This window comes from Leucoraja erinacea, unplaced genomic scaffold, assembly GCF_028641065.1.
Source record: "Leucoraja erinacea ecotype New England unplaced genomic scaffold, Leri_hhj_1 Leri_1262S, whole genome shotgun sequence".
Lineage (NCBI taxonomy): Eukaryota > Metazoa > Chordata > Chondrichthyes > Rajiformes > Rajidae > Leucoraja > Leucoraja erinaceus.
The window spans coordinates 13,123-26,749 of NW_026575520.1; the positions used below are offsets into that span (position 1 = coordinate 13,123).

General features: G+C 57.9%; 1 protein-coding gene across 1 annotated transcript; it reads right to left on the reverse strand.

The window, feature by feature from the left end:
* Positions 1 to 1,471: 1,471 nt before the first annotated feature.
* On the reverse strand, positions 1,472 to 13,223 carry tm9sf1 (transmembrane 9 superfamily member 1). Its single transcript, XM_055665450.1, is given in 6 exon segments — positions 1,472 to 1,953; positions 4,936 to 5,209; positions 5,548 to 5,614; positions 5,616 to 5,734; positions 8,164 to 8,800; positions 12,797 to 13,223. Coding segments are annotated over 6 exon segments (1,896 nt in total). The 5' UTR covers positions 13,202 to 13,223; the 3' UTR covers positions 1,472 to 1,559.
* Positions 13,224 to 13,627: the final 404 nt, after the last annotated feature.

The window sequence follows — 13,627 nt, forward strand, 5'->3', positions numbered from 1 at the left end:
CGATCTCATTGAAACATATAAGATTGTTAAGGGCATAAATCGAAGGTAGACAAAAATGCTGGAGGAACTCAGCGGAACGGGCAGCATCTATGGAGCGAAGGAATAGGTGACGTTTCGGGTCGAGACCCTTCTTCAGACTGAAGATCTTCAATCATGGCTGATCCATCTCTCCCTCCAAACCCCATTCTCCTGCCATCTCCCCGACCCCCCACTAATCCACCTTAACATTATCCGCTGACTTGGCCTCCACCTCCGTCTGTGGCCAAGAACTCACGGACTCACCGCCCTCTGACAGAAGGAACTCTCCCGACACAGAGATACCAAGAAACAAGAAGAATGTTTTATTACAGCTAGGAATCGCTCGGCAGTGGGGGTGGGGGGGCAGAGACAGAGAACGGAGCTGTCAACACAATTACATTCTCCGGAAATTTGTTTAAAAATCACGAACCAAACCCGGGCGCTTGCCCAACGAATCTGCGATGATTGCCGGCAAAGGAGAGGAGTATAAACATGATAAATAGGACGGGCAAGTTGTACAAAAAGTCCCAACAAAAAACCCTCACGTACACTTCATATAAAATCTGATGTCCCTCTGATAATTATTTATAATGTTACATATTTTACACGGGGCGGGGCGGCGCAGGAGGGGGAGGGGGAGGGGGGGGGGGGGGGGGGGAGAAGGGGGAGGAGGGAGGGATGGAGTGTGGGGGGGGGAGAGGGAGGGGAACGAGAAGGAAGAGAGATAAAGAGGGGGAAAGGGGGGGAGAGAAAGGGAGAGGGGGAGAGGGAGAGAGTGAGAGGGAGAGAGAGAGAGGGGAGGGGGGGGGGGGGAGGTCAGAAGAGACGGATTATCCCGGTTGCGGTGGGAAGGGGGGAAGATGGAGGGGATGGGAGCAAATGAGGAGGGGGCAGTTACCTGGGCTGGAGGAGTGGAACCATCTTCAGTCCAGCCTGAGGTTGGTGCCAATGTAGTGGATGAACTGCAGGAATGGAGGGAGGCAGGAGAGGGGATGGGGCAGGAGAGGGGAACGGTGGGCAGGAGGAAGAGAGGGTGAGGGGGCAGGAGGAGAGGGTGGGTGGGGTGGGCACGAGAGAGAGGGGAGGGGGGGATGGAAGGGGAGTGGGTGGGAGGTGAAGAGGAGGTGAGGGTGAGGTGAATGGGGAGGGGAGGGGGACGGGAGTGGAGGTGAGGGGAGCGGAGGCGAGTGGAGCGGAGTGGAGGTGAGGGAAGTGGAGGTGAGAGGAGCGGAGGCGAGTGGAGCGGAGTGGAGGTGAGGGAAGTGGAGGTGAGAGGAGCGGAGGCTAGGGGAGGGGAGGCGAGGGGAGGGAAGGTGGCGATGGAGGTGAGGGGAGGGGAGGGAAGGTGGCGATGGAGGTGAGGGGAGTGGAGGGAAGGTGGAGATGGAGGGGAGTGGAGGGAAGGTGGAGATGGAGGGGAGTGGAGGGAAGGTGGAGATGGAGGGGAGTGGAGTGGAGGCGAGGGGAAGGTGGAGGGAAGGTGGAGATGGAGGGGAGGGCCAGTTACCTGGGCTAGAGAGAGGAGGAGGAGGAGGAAGTCTTCAATCCATCTTGAGGTTGACGTAGATGTAGCGGATGAACTGCAAGGAGGTGAAGAAGGAGACGGAGCCCAGCATGAGGAAGAAGATGTAGCAGGTGAGGAATGTGTAGCCGAAGAACTCGATGGTCTGCAGGGCCCCGGACATGTTGGAGCGGCGATGGTAGTAGAAGATGGAGTAGAGGAACATGAAGAGGCCGGTGGAGCCGGTGGAGAAGATACAGCGCCACCACCAGCGGTAATCCTCCCCCGACAGCTGGAAGTACGTGAGCGCCACCGAGATGCAGCCGCTCACACTCAGCAGGATGGCGAAGACGATGAAGAGAATCCCGTACAGTGTGTATTGCTCACGCCCCCACACCGTGGCAAAGATGTAGTACAACTCCACCGAGATAGCACTGTGGGGGGGGGGGGAGAGAGGGGGGGGGGGGAGAGGGGAGAGAGACAAGAGAGGGGAGGGGAGAGGGGGGGGGGGGGGGGGAGAGGGGGGGGGGGGAGAGGGGAGAGGGGAGGGAGGGGGGAGAGAGGGGAGGGAGGGGGGGAGGGGAAAGGGGGGGGGGGAGAGAGAAGGGGAGGGGGGAGGGAGGGGGAGGGGGGAAGAGGGGGGAGAGGGAGGGAGGGGAGAGAGAGGGGGGGAGAGAGTGGAGAGGGGGGAGAGAGGGGGGGAGAGAGGAGAGGGGGGGAGGGGAGATTGAGGGGGGGGAGGGGAGAGAGAGGGGGGGGGGAGGAGAGAGAGAGGGGGGGGGAGGTGAGAGAGAGAGGGGGGGAGGAGGAGAGAGAGGGAGAGAGAGCGGAAGGGAGAGGGGGGGAGGGAGAGAGAGGGGGGGGGAGGGAGGGAGAGAGGGGGGGGGGGGGGGAGGAGGAGAGAGAGGGGGGGAGGGAGAGAGGGGGGGGAGAGGGAGGGGAGGGAGAGGAGGGGGGGGGGGGGAGGGGAGGGGGGGGGGGAGGGGAGAGGGGGGGGGGGGGAGGGGGAGAGAGAGGGGGAGGGGGAGAGAGAGGAGAGGGGGGAGGGGGAGAGGGGAGAGGGGGAGGGGAGGGAGAGAGAGGGGGGGGGGGGGAGGTAGGGGGGGGGGGAGGGAGAGAGAGGGGGGGGGGGGGGGGGGGGGGGAGGAGAGAGGGGGGGGGGGAGGGGGGGGAGAGAGGGGGGGGGAGGGGAAGGAGGGAGAGGAGGAGGAAGGGGGGAGAGGGAGAAGGAGAAAGAGGGGGAAGGAGGGAGAGGGGGGGAAGGAGGGAAGGAGAAAAAAGAGAGAGAGAGAGAAAGATGGGAGAGGGGAGAGAGAGGTGGGAGAGAGGGAGAGTGGGGGAGAGAGAAAGGGAGAGTGGGGGAGAGAGAAAGGGAGAGTGGGGGGGAGAGAGGGAGAGGAGGGGAGGGAGAGGGAGAGAAGAGAGAGAAAGGTAGGGGTAGAGGGAGGGATAGAGAAAGGGGGGTGACGGAGGGTTGGAGAGGGAGAGAGATGTAGGGGAGAGTGAGGGGCAGGGAGGGGGAGGGGGGGATGGAGAGATGTGGGAGGGGAGATGAAGAGGGGGGGGGGGGGAAGAGAGAGATTAGTTACGTTTATTATGGTCACATGATGATATATCGAGGTGCATTGAGAAGCTGCCAGGGTTGAGAGCCGGGCGAAGGCTGTGGGTTCGGGGGATGAGGGTTGGGGGGGGACGCGAGATGAACGGCCTGAAGGGGCCGGCTGCAGCTGGGACAGTAAAATGGCATCTCTTGCATATGGACTCAGTTGGCTGTTCTGTACTGCCAATGGGCAGCACAGTGGTGCTGCAGGTAGAGCTGCTGCCTCACAACGCCAGAGGCCAGAGTTCCATCCCGACCGTGGGTGCTGTCTGTACGGAGTTTGTACGTTCTCCCCGTGACCTGCGTGGGGTTTTCTCCGGGGGTTCCGGTTTCCTCCCACACTCCAAAGACGTGCAGGTTTTTTAGGCTAATTGGCTTTGGTAACATTTTACAATGTCCCCAGTGTGTGTGTGCGCGTGTGCGTTAGTGCTAGTGATCGGGGATCGCTGGTCAGCGTGGATTTAGTGGGCCGAAGGGCCTGTACCTGCGCTGTATCTCTAAACCAAACTGAACTGGAGCATAGTGGGCCTAACCCTACTACTACGAACCAATTGTTCAAGCGCTTTTGATTGCAACATGCGCCTTAATTTAGTTCAACAAAGAAACTGACAAGTTACTAAAGCATTATCCCCTTCACTCTGTATCTGTCGGTTGTGGATGGCGGGTTGGATTTAGTTTAGTTTATTGTCACGTGTACCGAGGTTTTGTTTGTGTGCTAACCAGTCAGCGGAAAGACAATGTGTGATTACAATCGTGCTGTAAACAAGTGCACAGATACAGGATAAAAAGAATAGAAAAATAGGAAATAGGTGTAGGAGTAGGCCATTCGGCCCTTCAAGCCTGCACCGCCATTCAATATGATCATGGCTGATCATCCAACTCAGTATCCTGTACCTGCCTTCTCTCCATACCCCCTGATCTCTTTAGCCACAAGGACCACATCTAACTCCCTCTTAAATATAGCCAATGAACTGTGGCCTCAACTACATTCTGTGGCAGAGAATTCCACAGATTTACCACTCTCTGTGTGAAAAATGTTTTCCTCATCTCGATCCTAAAAGACTTCCCCCCTTGTCCTTAAACTGTGACCCCTTGTTCTGGACTTCCCCAACATCGGGAACAATCTTCCTGCATCTAGCCTGTCCAACCCCTTAAGGTTTCAAGATGAAGCCAGTAAGACAGTCTGGACAACCTTTGATTGGACTTTATCTTGCACTATATGTTATTCCTTTCATCCTGTATCGGTGGACTGTCGACGCTGGGCAAGGGTCATAGGGCAGAGTTCAGGGGTCATCTGGGGATCTCTGTGCCAAAGATCCTATAGCGAGAAAAATAGTCCACTCGACGAAAAAGACGTAGTACGGTCATGGGCAGAGTCATGGGTCATTTTCGGCCCCCATTTCCGTAACCGGCTTCCGTCTCAGCACCAAAGATCCCAGAGGATACTAGTGCGGAGACGGGAGCCGGTTACGGAAACATCCTCGTAAAAATTAAAGTTATTTGGGAAAGATCTTCTCATTTTCAGAATTATAATTTAGTAACACACACTGTTCCCCCGCAACGTTGATTACACTGTGAGTCGGGTCGGGTCCGGTTACTGAAATGGATGAAACAAAGGCCCACGTTCCTCTCCGTTGTGTACAACACGTCAGCCCATTGCATTAAGAGTGGTCTATCTTGCTCCGCTAGAGGATCTTTGCTCTGTGCAGTGGCCAGGGGTCGTTGGGCGAGAGTCGGAGATCATCCTCAGGGGTCGGAGGGGGGGGGGGGGGGGGGGGGGGGGGGGGAAAGGTCAGGGGGTGGCGCTGGGCCCTACCTGAAGGGCAGGAAGCCCCCGATGGTCATGTGGACGGGCCCCCCCTTGTACCAGGGCGGCGGGGGGATCTCGCGGGCGATGTTCTTGGTGCGGCACGGGGCGTCGAAGCTGGTGGCGCTGTTCTTGCCCACGATGCCGCCGATGACGGTGAGCGGGAAGCCGACCAGCACCCAGACGGTGAGGAGCAACATCACGGTGGTGGCCGGCAGGGCCTGGGTGGAGCCGTTCGCCCAGTGCACAGTGTTGATCACACTCCACGTCAGGAAGAAGGGGCCTGGGGGTGGGGGGAGAGAGAGGGTCAGGGTATGATACAAACCCAACCCCTTCCCCGCACCTCCCTGTCTGACCCCCTCACACCCTCTTTCCCCCCCCTCCCTGACGCCTCACACCCTCTACCCCCCCCTCCTCCCCGACCCCTCACACCCCCTCCCCTCATCCCCCTCCCTGACCCCTCACCCCCCCCGACCGCACCGTCCCCCTTGACCCCTCATTCCCTCTTCCCCGACCCTTCACCCCCTCTACCCCCCCCCCGCACCGTCCCCCCTGACCCCTCACACCCTCTTCCTCCGACCTCTCACACCTTCTTCCCCCCCCCCCCACCACCAGGCGTACCAGAGAAGAGGCTGGAGGTGAGCAGGATGTTCCACACCCAGCGATTGCCGCCCAGCTTGCGGTAGAAAGTTGCTGGCCACGTAGCCGGACACGCAGCAGGTCAGGGCGTACAGGAGGATGGCGGCAGAGTTGATGGCGCCGTGCCGGTGTACGTTGAACATGCCCAGCAACGCCATGACGATGATGCCTGCGGTGGGGGGGGGGGGGGCGAAGGCCGGAGGGTCAGCGGGGCCAGGGGGGGGGCAGGGCCAGCAAACACAGGGCAAGGGGCACGGGGGTCAACAAACCACAGGGCAAGGGTCACGGGGTCGCCGAAACACAGGGCAAGGGTAGAGGGTTCAAAGTCACACAGCGTGGAAACAGGCCCTTCAGCCCAACCTGCCCACACCGACCAACATGGACGCACTAGTCTCACCCGCCTGCTTTTGGCCCATATCCCTCTATGCCTCGCTATTGGGGCAGTGCAGCGTAGGTTCACCAGGGATGGCAGGGACTGTCATACGAGGAAAGATTGGAAAGACTGGGCTTGTATTCACTGGAATTAAGAAGGATAAGAGGGGATCTTATGGAAATGTATACAATTATCAAAGGACTGGACAAGCTAGATGCAGGAAAAATGTTCCCAATGATGGGGGGGGGGGGGGGGGGGGGGGGGGGGAGTCCAGAACCAGAGACCACAGTCCAAGAATAAAGGGGTAGGCCATTGAAAAGCAAGATGAGAAAAAACTTTTTTCACCCAGAGAGTTGTGAATTTGTGGAATTCTCTGCCATAGAAGGCGGTGGAGGCCAACTCACTGGATGAATTTTAAAGAGTTAGATAGAGCTCTAGAGGCTAGCAGAATCAAACGATATGGGGAGTAGGCAGGCACGGGTTACTGATTGTGGATGATCAGCCATGATCACAATGAATGGCTGTGCTGGCTCGAAGGGCCGAATGGCCTACTCCTGCACCTATTTTCTATGTAAACCTGCCCCATCCATGTACCTGTCTAAATGTTTCTTAAATATGATGACAGCACCTGCCCCAGTTACTTCCTCCGGCAGTTCCGTACACCCACCACCTGCCTGCATTGAGCCCATGACTCCATCTACACTTCACGCTGCCTCGGCAAGACCAGCAGCATCACCGAGGACCAGTCTCACTTCTCCCCTCTTCCCTCGGGAAGTGTGAAAACGCACACCTCCAGATTCAGGGACAGGTTTCTTCCCAGCTGTGATCAGGCAACTGAACCGTCCTCTCACCCATTAGAGAGCGGTCCTGAACTCCCATCTATCTCATTGGAGACCCTTGGACTGTCTTCGATCAGACTTTGCGGGACTGGCCCTGCACTGAACATTATTCCCTTTTCAAAGGAAGACAAAAATGCTGGAGAAACTCAGCGGGGGAGGCAGCATCAATGGAGCGAAGGAATAGGTGACGCTTCGGGTCGAGACCCTTCTGAAGGCTGTTCACTGTATCTCGGTACACATGGACAATAAACTAAACTCAAAAAAATTAAACTCAACTACCTCCTCCGGCAGCTCGTTCCAGACACCCACCATCCTTTGTGTAAAAAGATTACCCCTCAGGTACCTATTTAAATCTTTCCCCTCCTGACATTAAACCTATGTCCTCTGGCCCTCGATTCCCCTACTCTGGGCAAGAGACTCTGTGTGTCTACCCAATCTATTCCTCTCATGACAGGAACATGTTTGGACACGCTAGAGGCAGGAAACATGTTCCCGATGTTGGGAGAGTCCAGAACCAGGGGCCACACACAGTTTAAGAATAAGGAGTAAGACATTTAGAACGAAGACGAGGAAACACTTTTTCTCACAGAGAGTGGCGAGTCTGTGGAATTCTCTGCCTCAGAGGGTGGTGGAGGGCAGGTTCTCTGGATACTTTCAAGAGAGAAAGATAGCGGAGACAGGGGATATGGGGAGAAGGCAGGAACGGGGTACTGATTGGGGATGATCAGCCACGATCACACTGAATGGCGGTGCTGGCTCGAAGGGCCGAATGGCCTCTACTCGTGCACCTATTGTCTAATGATTGTATTCTTTATGCACTGAAGATGTTTCTACTTTGTTTCCATGTGTTAAAGATGTTGCTCATGTACTGTTCTGGGTAAAGGAACTGCCACTCCATCTATTTTATCGGTGATTGCTTTGTAGAGGTCACCCCCCCCCCCCTTTGTACGTTTGCGCCGTTATTGTCTAGGGCAGGCACGTGCCGTCAGGGTAGACAAGGTAGGCCGTGCTTACCCCGACTAAAATGATAAAACGGTAACTATTAAATATAAATAGTAAAGATTTCAAATTCATTTTCCTAAATTCAGTATTTACTATTAAGTGGTTATTATTTTAATAATGGATCCTGGGTGGGCATAATTCTCCCGTGCCTTGATTGAATGGCAAGAGTAAACTCGATGGGCTGAGCGGCCTAATTCTGCGCCCATCACTTATAAACGTACATTAGTCGGCGTGGACAAGGTGGGACGAATTACCTGGTTCTGCACTGTGAGACTCTACGACTCTGTCCCAACAGCCCCCCTCAAATGGGGGACGCGGACAACACCCCCCACCCTCCATTGGCCACCCCCTCCCCTCTCCATCCCCCCCCACCCCTGGTCTCACCTGTCCCCAGGGTCAGGAACTGTGCCCCCACCCCCAGCACGGAGCAGAGGAGGCTCTTGTGGGGGGGGAAGCGGAAGACGTCAGTGTGGATGATCTTCCAGCCGTTGTCGGCCTGCTCAAAGTCGTCGCGGGGAGAGGGTCCCAGCCCCCCGGAGCCGCCAGCCCCCCCGTCGTCCTCCAGGTTGTAGCGGGCGAAGTCGTTGCGCAGGACGCGCATGAGGATGACGAGGACGAAGCCGGTGAGCAGGAAGACCAGCACCATGGAGTTGATGATGGAGAGCCAGTGGATCTCCAGCGAGCGGGGGAAGAAGCTGGCGTCGCGCAGCCGGTCCTGCCGCCGCTCGTAGGGCAGCGCCGTCTCGTGCCAGCGCACGCTGTAGGTGTGCGTCATGGCGGCCGGCGCCCGCAACTCGTCCAGGCTCTGCGGCTTCGACTCGCGCATGCTGACGTTGGCCGAGATCAGCCGGTCGCCGTTGTACTCCAGGTGGAAGTCCAGGTGGGTCCAAAGCCCCACCTTGTGCGTGTGCGGCAGGAAGGTGCTCTCCTCAAGGTAGCCCACAAAGCCACGCACAGGCAGGTCGTCCAGCACAAACTCAAAGTAGTACAGCTCCTCCACTGCCTCCTTCAGCTGATCGATCTGCACAGAGAGAGGGGGAGAAAGAAAGAGTGGGGGTGGGGGGGGGGGGGGAGGAGGAGAGTGGGGGGGAGAAGGAGAGTGGGGGGGGGGGGGAAGAAAAGAAGGAGAGTGGGGGGAGAGAAGAGTGGAGGGGGAGGCGAGTTGGGGGGGGGGGAGGAGAGGGGGGGGGGAAGAAGGAGAGTGGGGGGGGGGAAAAGAAGGAAGAAGGAGAGTGGGGGGGGAAAGAAGGAGAGTGGGGGGTGAAGAAGGAGAGTGGGGGGGGGGGGCGGAGGAGAGAGGAGAGGGGGGGAGGGGGGGAAGGGGGGGGGAGGAGGAGAGGGGGGGGGAAGAGAGGAGAGTGGGGGTGGGGGGAGGGGGGAGGGGGAGGGGAGGAGGAGAGAGAGGGAGAGGAGGCTGAGGGGGATGAGTGGGGGGGGGTGGGGGGGGGGGGAGGGAGGGGGGAGGGAGAGTGGTGGGGGAGGGGAGGGGGGTGGGGGGGGGGGGGAGGGGGGAGGAGAGGGGGGGGGGGGGTGGGGGCGGGGGGGGGGGGGGGAGGAGAGTGGGGGGGGGGGGGAGAGTGGGGGGGGGCAGGGTGGGGGGGGGGGGAGTGGGGGGGGGGGGAGGGGGGGGGAGGGGGGGGGGTGGGGGGGGAGGAGGGGGGGGGGGGGAGGGGGGGGGGGGGGGGGGGGGAGGGAGTGAGAGTGGGGGGGGGGAGGAGAGTGAGGGGGGGAGGAGAGAGGGGGGGAGAGAGGAGAGAGGAGAGAGGGAGGGAGGTGAGAGAGGGGGTGGGAGAGAGTCAGTGCAGCTGGTGTCATCCACCCTCGATCGTCGGGGGGGGGGGGGGGGGCAGGAGGATAGAGGCAGATACAGAGATATCCAGCACTAACTCAAAGTAGTCCACCACCTCCATCAATTGCTCTAATCTACGGGCAGAGAGGGGGAGAGTGAGTGCGGTTAGTGCCACCCAACCTCTATCTACAGGGGGAGAGATCCAGCACAAACTCAACTGTGTACGCCAATGGCGGCGCAGCGGGTAGAGCCGCTGCCTCCCCGCGCCAGAGACCCGGGTTCCATCCCAACCACGGTTGCTGTCTGTACAGTTTGTACGTTCTGTCCGTGACGTGCGTGGGTTTTCTCCGGGTGCTCGGGTTTCCTCTCACACACGGATTTGTAGATTAATTGGCTCGTGCAAAAATTGTAATTTGTCGTGTGTGCGCGTGTGTGTGTAGGATAGTGTCAGTGTGCGGGTGTGGGAGTCTGGGGGTGGGGTGGAAGATTGCAACCTTCTCGTGGTCTGCCCTGTTTCGACTAATGCAATCAACTCGACGTGCACAAACAGACGATCAAATAGAACAAGTTGTCGAACAACTTTAGGCTGTGCACGCCACACGAAAGAAGAAGAAGACTGGGGGTGGGTCACTAGCCAGTATCAGTTGAGTTTATTGTTATGTGTACTGAATGGAAGCGAGCCAGAGGGCAAAGGGAGTGGCACACAAGGCAGATCTATTTGAATGTATAAAGAATGAATCCCAGCCAGTATTACAAGTTTTGCCTGACGTTTAAGCTAATTGTTCTGTCCACCTCCTCCTCAGTTCAATTTACTGCCACGTCACTTTTATTTTTATAGACAATAGACAATAGGTGCAGGAGTAGGCCATTCGACCCTTCTTGCCAGCACCACCATTCAATGTGATCATGACTGATCATCCCCAATCAGTACCCCATTCCTGCCTTCTCCCCATATCCCCTGACTCCGCTATTTTTAACATGATCTTACCCGCTTGCTTCCTGGCCCTTGCAGTGTACAGTTCATCAATGGAGGTTGCAGCCAATAAGAGCCCTATCTAGCTCTCTCTTTAAAGTATCCAGAGAACTGGCCTCCACCGCCCTCCGAGGCAGAGAATTCCACATTCTCACAACTCTATGTGAAGAAATGTTTCCTCGTCTCCGTTCTAAATGGCTTACCCCTTATTCTTAAACTGTGGCCCCTGGTTCTGGACTCCCCCAACATCGGGAACATGTTTCTTTCCTCCAGCGTGTCCAAACCCTTAATAATCTCAATAAGAAAACCTCTCATCCTTCTAAACTCCAGAGTGTACAAACCCAGCTGCTCCATTCTCTCAGCATATGACAGTCCTGCCATCCCGGGAATTAACCTTGTAAACCTACACTGCACACCCTCAATAGCAAGAATGTCCTTCCGTAAATTAGGAGACCAAAACTGTACACAATACTCCAGGTGTGGTCTCACTAGAGCCCTGTACAACTGCAGAAGGACCTCTTTGCTCCTGTACTCAACTCTCGACAACAGCACATGATTACAATCAAACCGTCCCCAGTGTACAGATACACGATGAGGGTAACAACTTTTCGTGCAAGATAAAACGTTGGGGAGAATACGTGTTCGGAGCGGACTAGAAGGGTCGAGATGGCCTGTTTCCGTGCTGTAATTGTTATACGAGGGGGAGAACTGGATATTTTTGGTGCCTTCCCTCACAGTGAATTCTGCTGTGGGGGGACGTTTCATGTTGATTTCTATAGTGTACTGTTTCTGTGTCTTTTTTCTTTTTCTCTTTTTTCTCTTTTTTTGATTTGTATGGATTTATTGCATTGATCTGTTCAATTAATTTAATCAATCTCTGTAAAGCACTTTGGTTCAAATACTGGTTTTGTTGAAAAGTGCTATATAAATAAATATTATTATTATTATTATTATTATGGTTAAAAGTCCAGTGGAGGAAGGCACTGCAGATGCTGATTTAAATCGAAGATAGACACAAAATGCTGGAATAACTCAGCATGACAGGCAGCATCTCTGGAGAGAAGGAATGGGTGACGTTTCGGGTCGAGACCACTCTTCAGACCCTGACACCTCGACCCGAAACGTCATCCATTCCTTCTCTCCAGAGATGCTGCCTGTCCCGCTGAGTTACTCCAGCATTTTGTGTCTACCCCCTATACCTCTAGGCCCTCCACATTCTAACACCCTCCAACTTCCACCCCTCCACCCTCTCACCTCCACACTCTCGCCCCGTCCCCTCAATACCAGACTCCCCGCCACAGGGCCCCCCCACCCTCCTCTAGTTCCTCTTCTACATGCCTGTCTACCCTCTCACCCCCTTCACCTCGATACCAGTCAATAGACAACAGGTGCAAGAATAGGCCATTCAGCCCTTCGAGCCATCATCGCCATTCAACCATGCCTGATCGTCCCCAATCAGTACCCCGTTCCTGTCTTCTCCCCATATCCCCCGACACCGCTATCTTTAAGATCCCCTCTCTTCATCAGACTTTACACTACCTCAATAGCAAGGGTCTCATCTCTACACTCTCGACCCTCCTCTCGATACCAGACTCTCTTCCTCACCCCAGGGGCTCCCCTTCCCTGTCTACCCCTCTAGTCCCTCTCCCACATACTAGTCTACCCTCTCACCCCCTCCCCTCGATGCCAGACTCTTTTCCTCGCCCCAGGTGCTCCCCTGTCTCTCTCTCCTCTACCCCTCTAGTCTCTCTCCCACATACTAGTCTACTCCCTCACCCCTTTCCTTCGATACCAGACTCTCTTCCCCACCCCAGGGGCTCCCCTCGCCTTTCTCTCTCTCCCCTATACCCCTCTCCCACATACTAGTCTACTCCCTCACCCCCTCCCCTCGATACCAGACTCTTTTCCTCACCCCAGTGGCTCCGCTCGCTTCTCTCTCTCCTCTACCACTAGTCCCTCTCCCACATACCAGTCTACTCTCTCACCCCCTCCCCAGGGGCTCCCCTCCCCTCTCTCTCTCTCCCCTCTACTAGTCCCTCTCCCAAATACCAGTCTACTCTCTCACCCCCTCCCCAGGGGCTCCCCTCGCCCCTCTCTCCCCTCTACTAGTCCCTCTCCCAAATACCAGTCTACTCTCTCACCCCCTCCCCAGGGGCTCCCCTCGCTTCTCTCTCTCCCCTCTACCACTAGTCCCTCTCCCACATACCAGTCCACCCTGTCACCCCCGTCCCCACGCTCCCAGTCTCCCCCCGCACCTGCTGGGCGTCGAGCTGGAGCTGACAGAGTTGTCGGCGGGAGTGGTCCTTGCGGAAGGCGATGCGGTAGAGGCTCTCGGCCATGCGGTCGCCGTCCAGCACCTCGCCCAGGCTGAGGCTGCGATGGCGGACGCGGTCGGGCCGGCACACGGGCAGGCTGTAGTAGTGATACGTCTCCTGCGGGTTGTGGTACGGGCCCACCTTGTTGACGTACACGGGCACCTCCTGGCCGGCGGCGTAGCGGCCACCGCCGGCCGGGGCAGGGGCAGGGGCTCCGGCTTCACCCTCCTCCCTGGCTCCGGCTCCGTCCGCCGCCGCCGTCACCGTCACCGCGCACAGGAGAAGCATCAGCAGCAGCGCCGCCCGCCCGCTGCCGAACCCAAGCCTCGGGCTTCCCGCTCCCATTCCTCCCCCCGCCGGCCGTGAGCTCCCTCCTCCTCCTCCCCCGGCCCCGGCTCCCCGCCGCCGCCGGCCGCTGTCCCGGGCCCCGCAACTCCCCTCAGGCCTCGGGCCTCCTCCACCTCCGGCCGCCGCCATTTTGAAACCTAGCAACCAGGATCTTGCAAGCCCCCCCCCCCCGCTAACAAGGACCCCACCCTCGGGGCGGCCGCCGCTCCGCCCGCTCGCTCTTTCTCCAACACCAACTCCCCTGATCCCCGGCAGGTGGGTGGGACCCTCGCCCACGCTCAGTCTCCCCGGCCCGCAGCGGTCTGCAAGGCGACGAAAGTCGGATAGTGATGGAGAGAGGGAGTCAGGCGCAGCGCGGGGCAGCCCCGCCACGTCACCGTCCGGGCCGGGGAGGCGGGGCTTCAGCGGGCAGAGCCCCCTCCC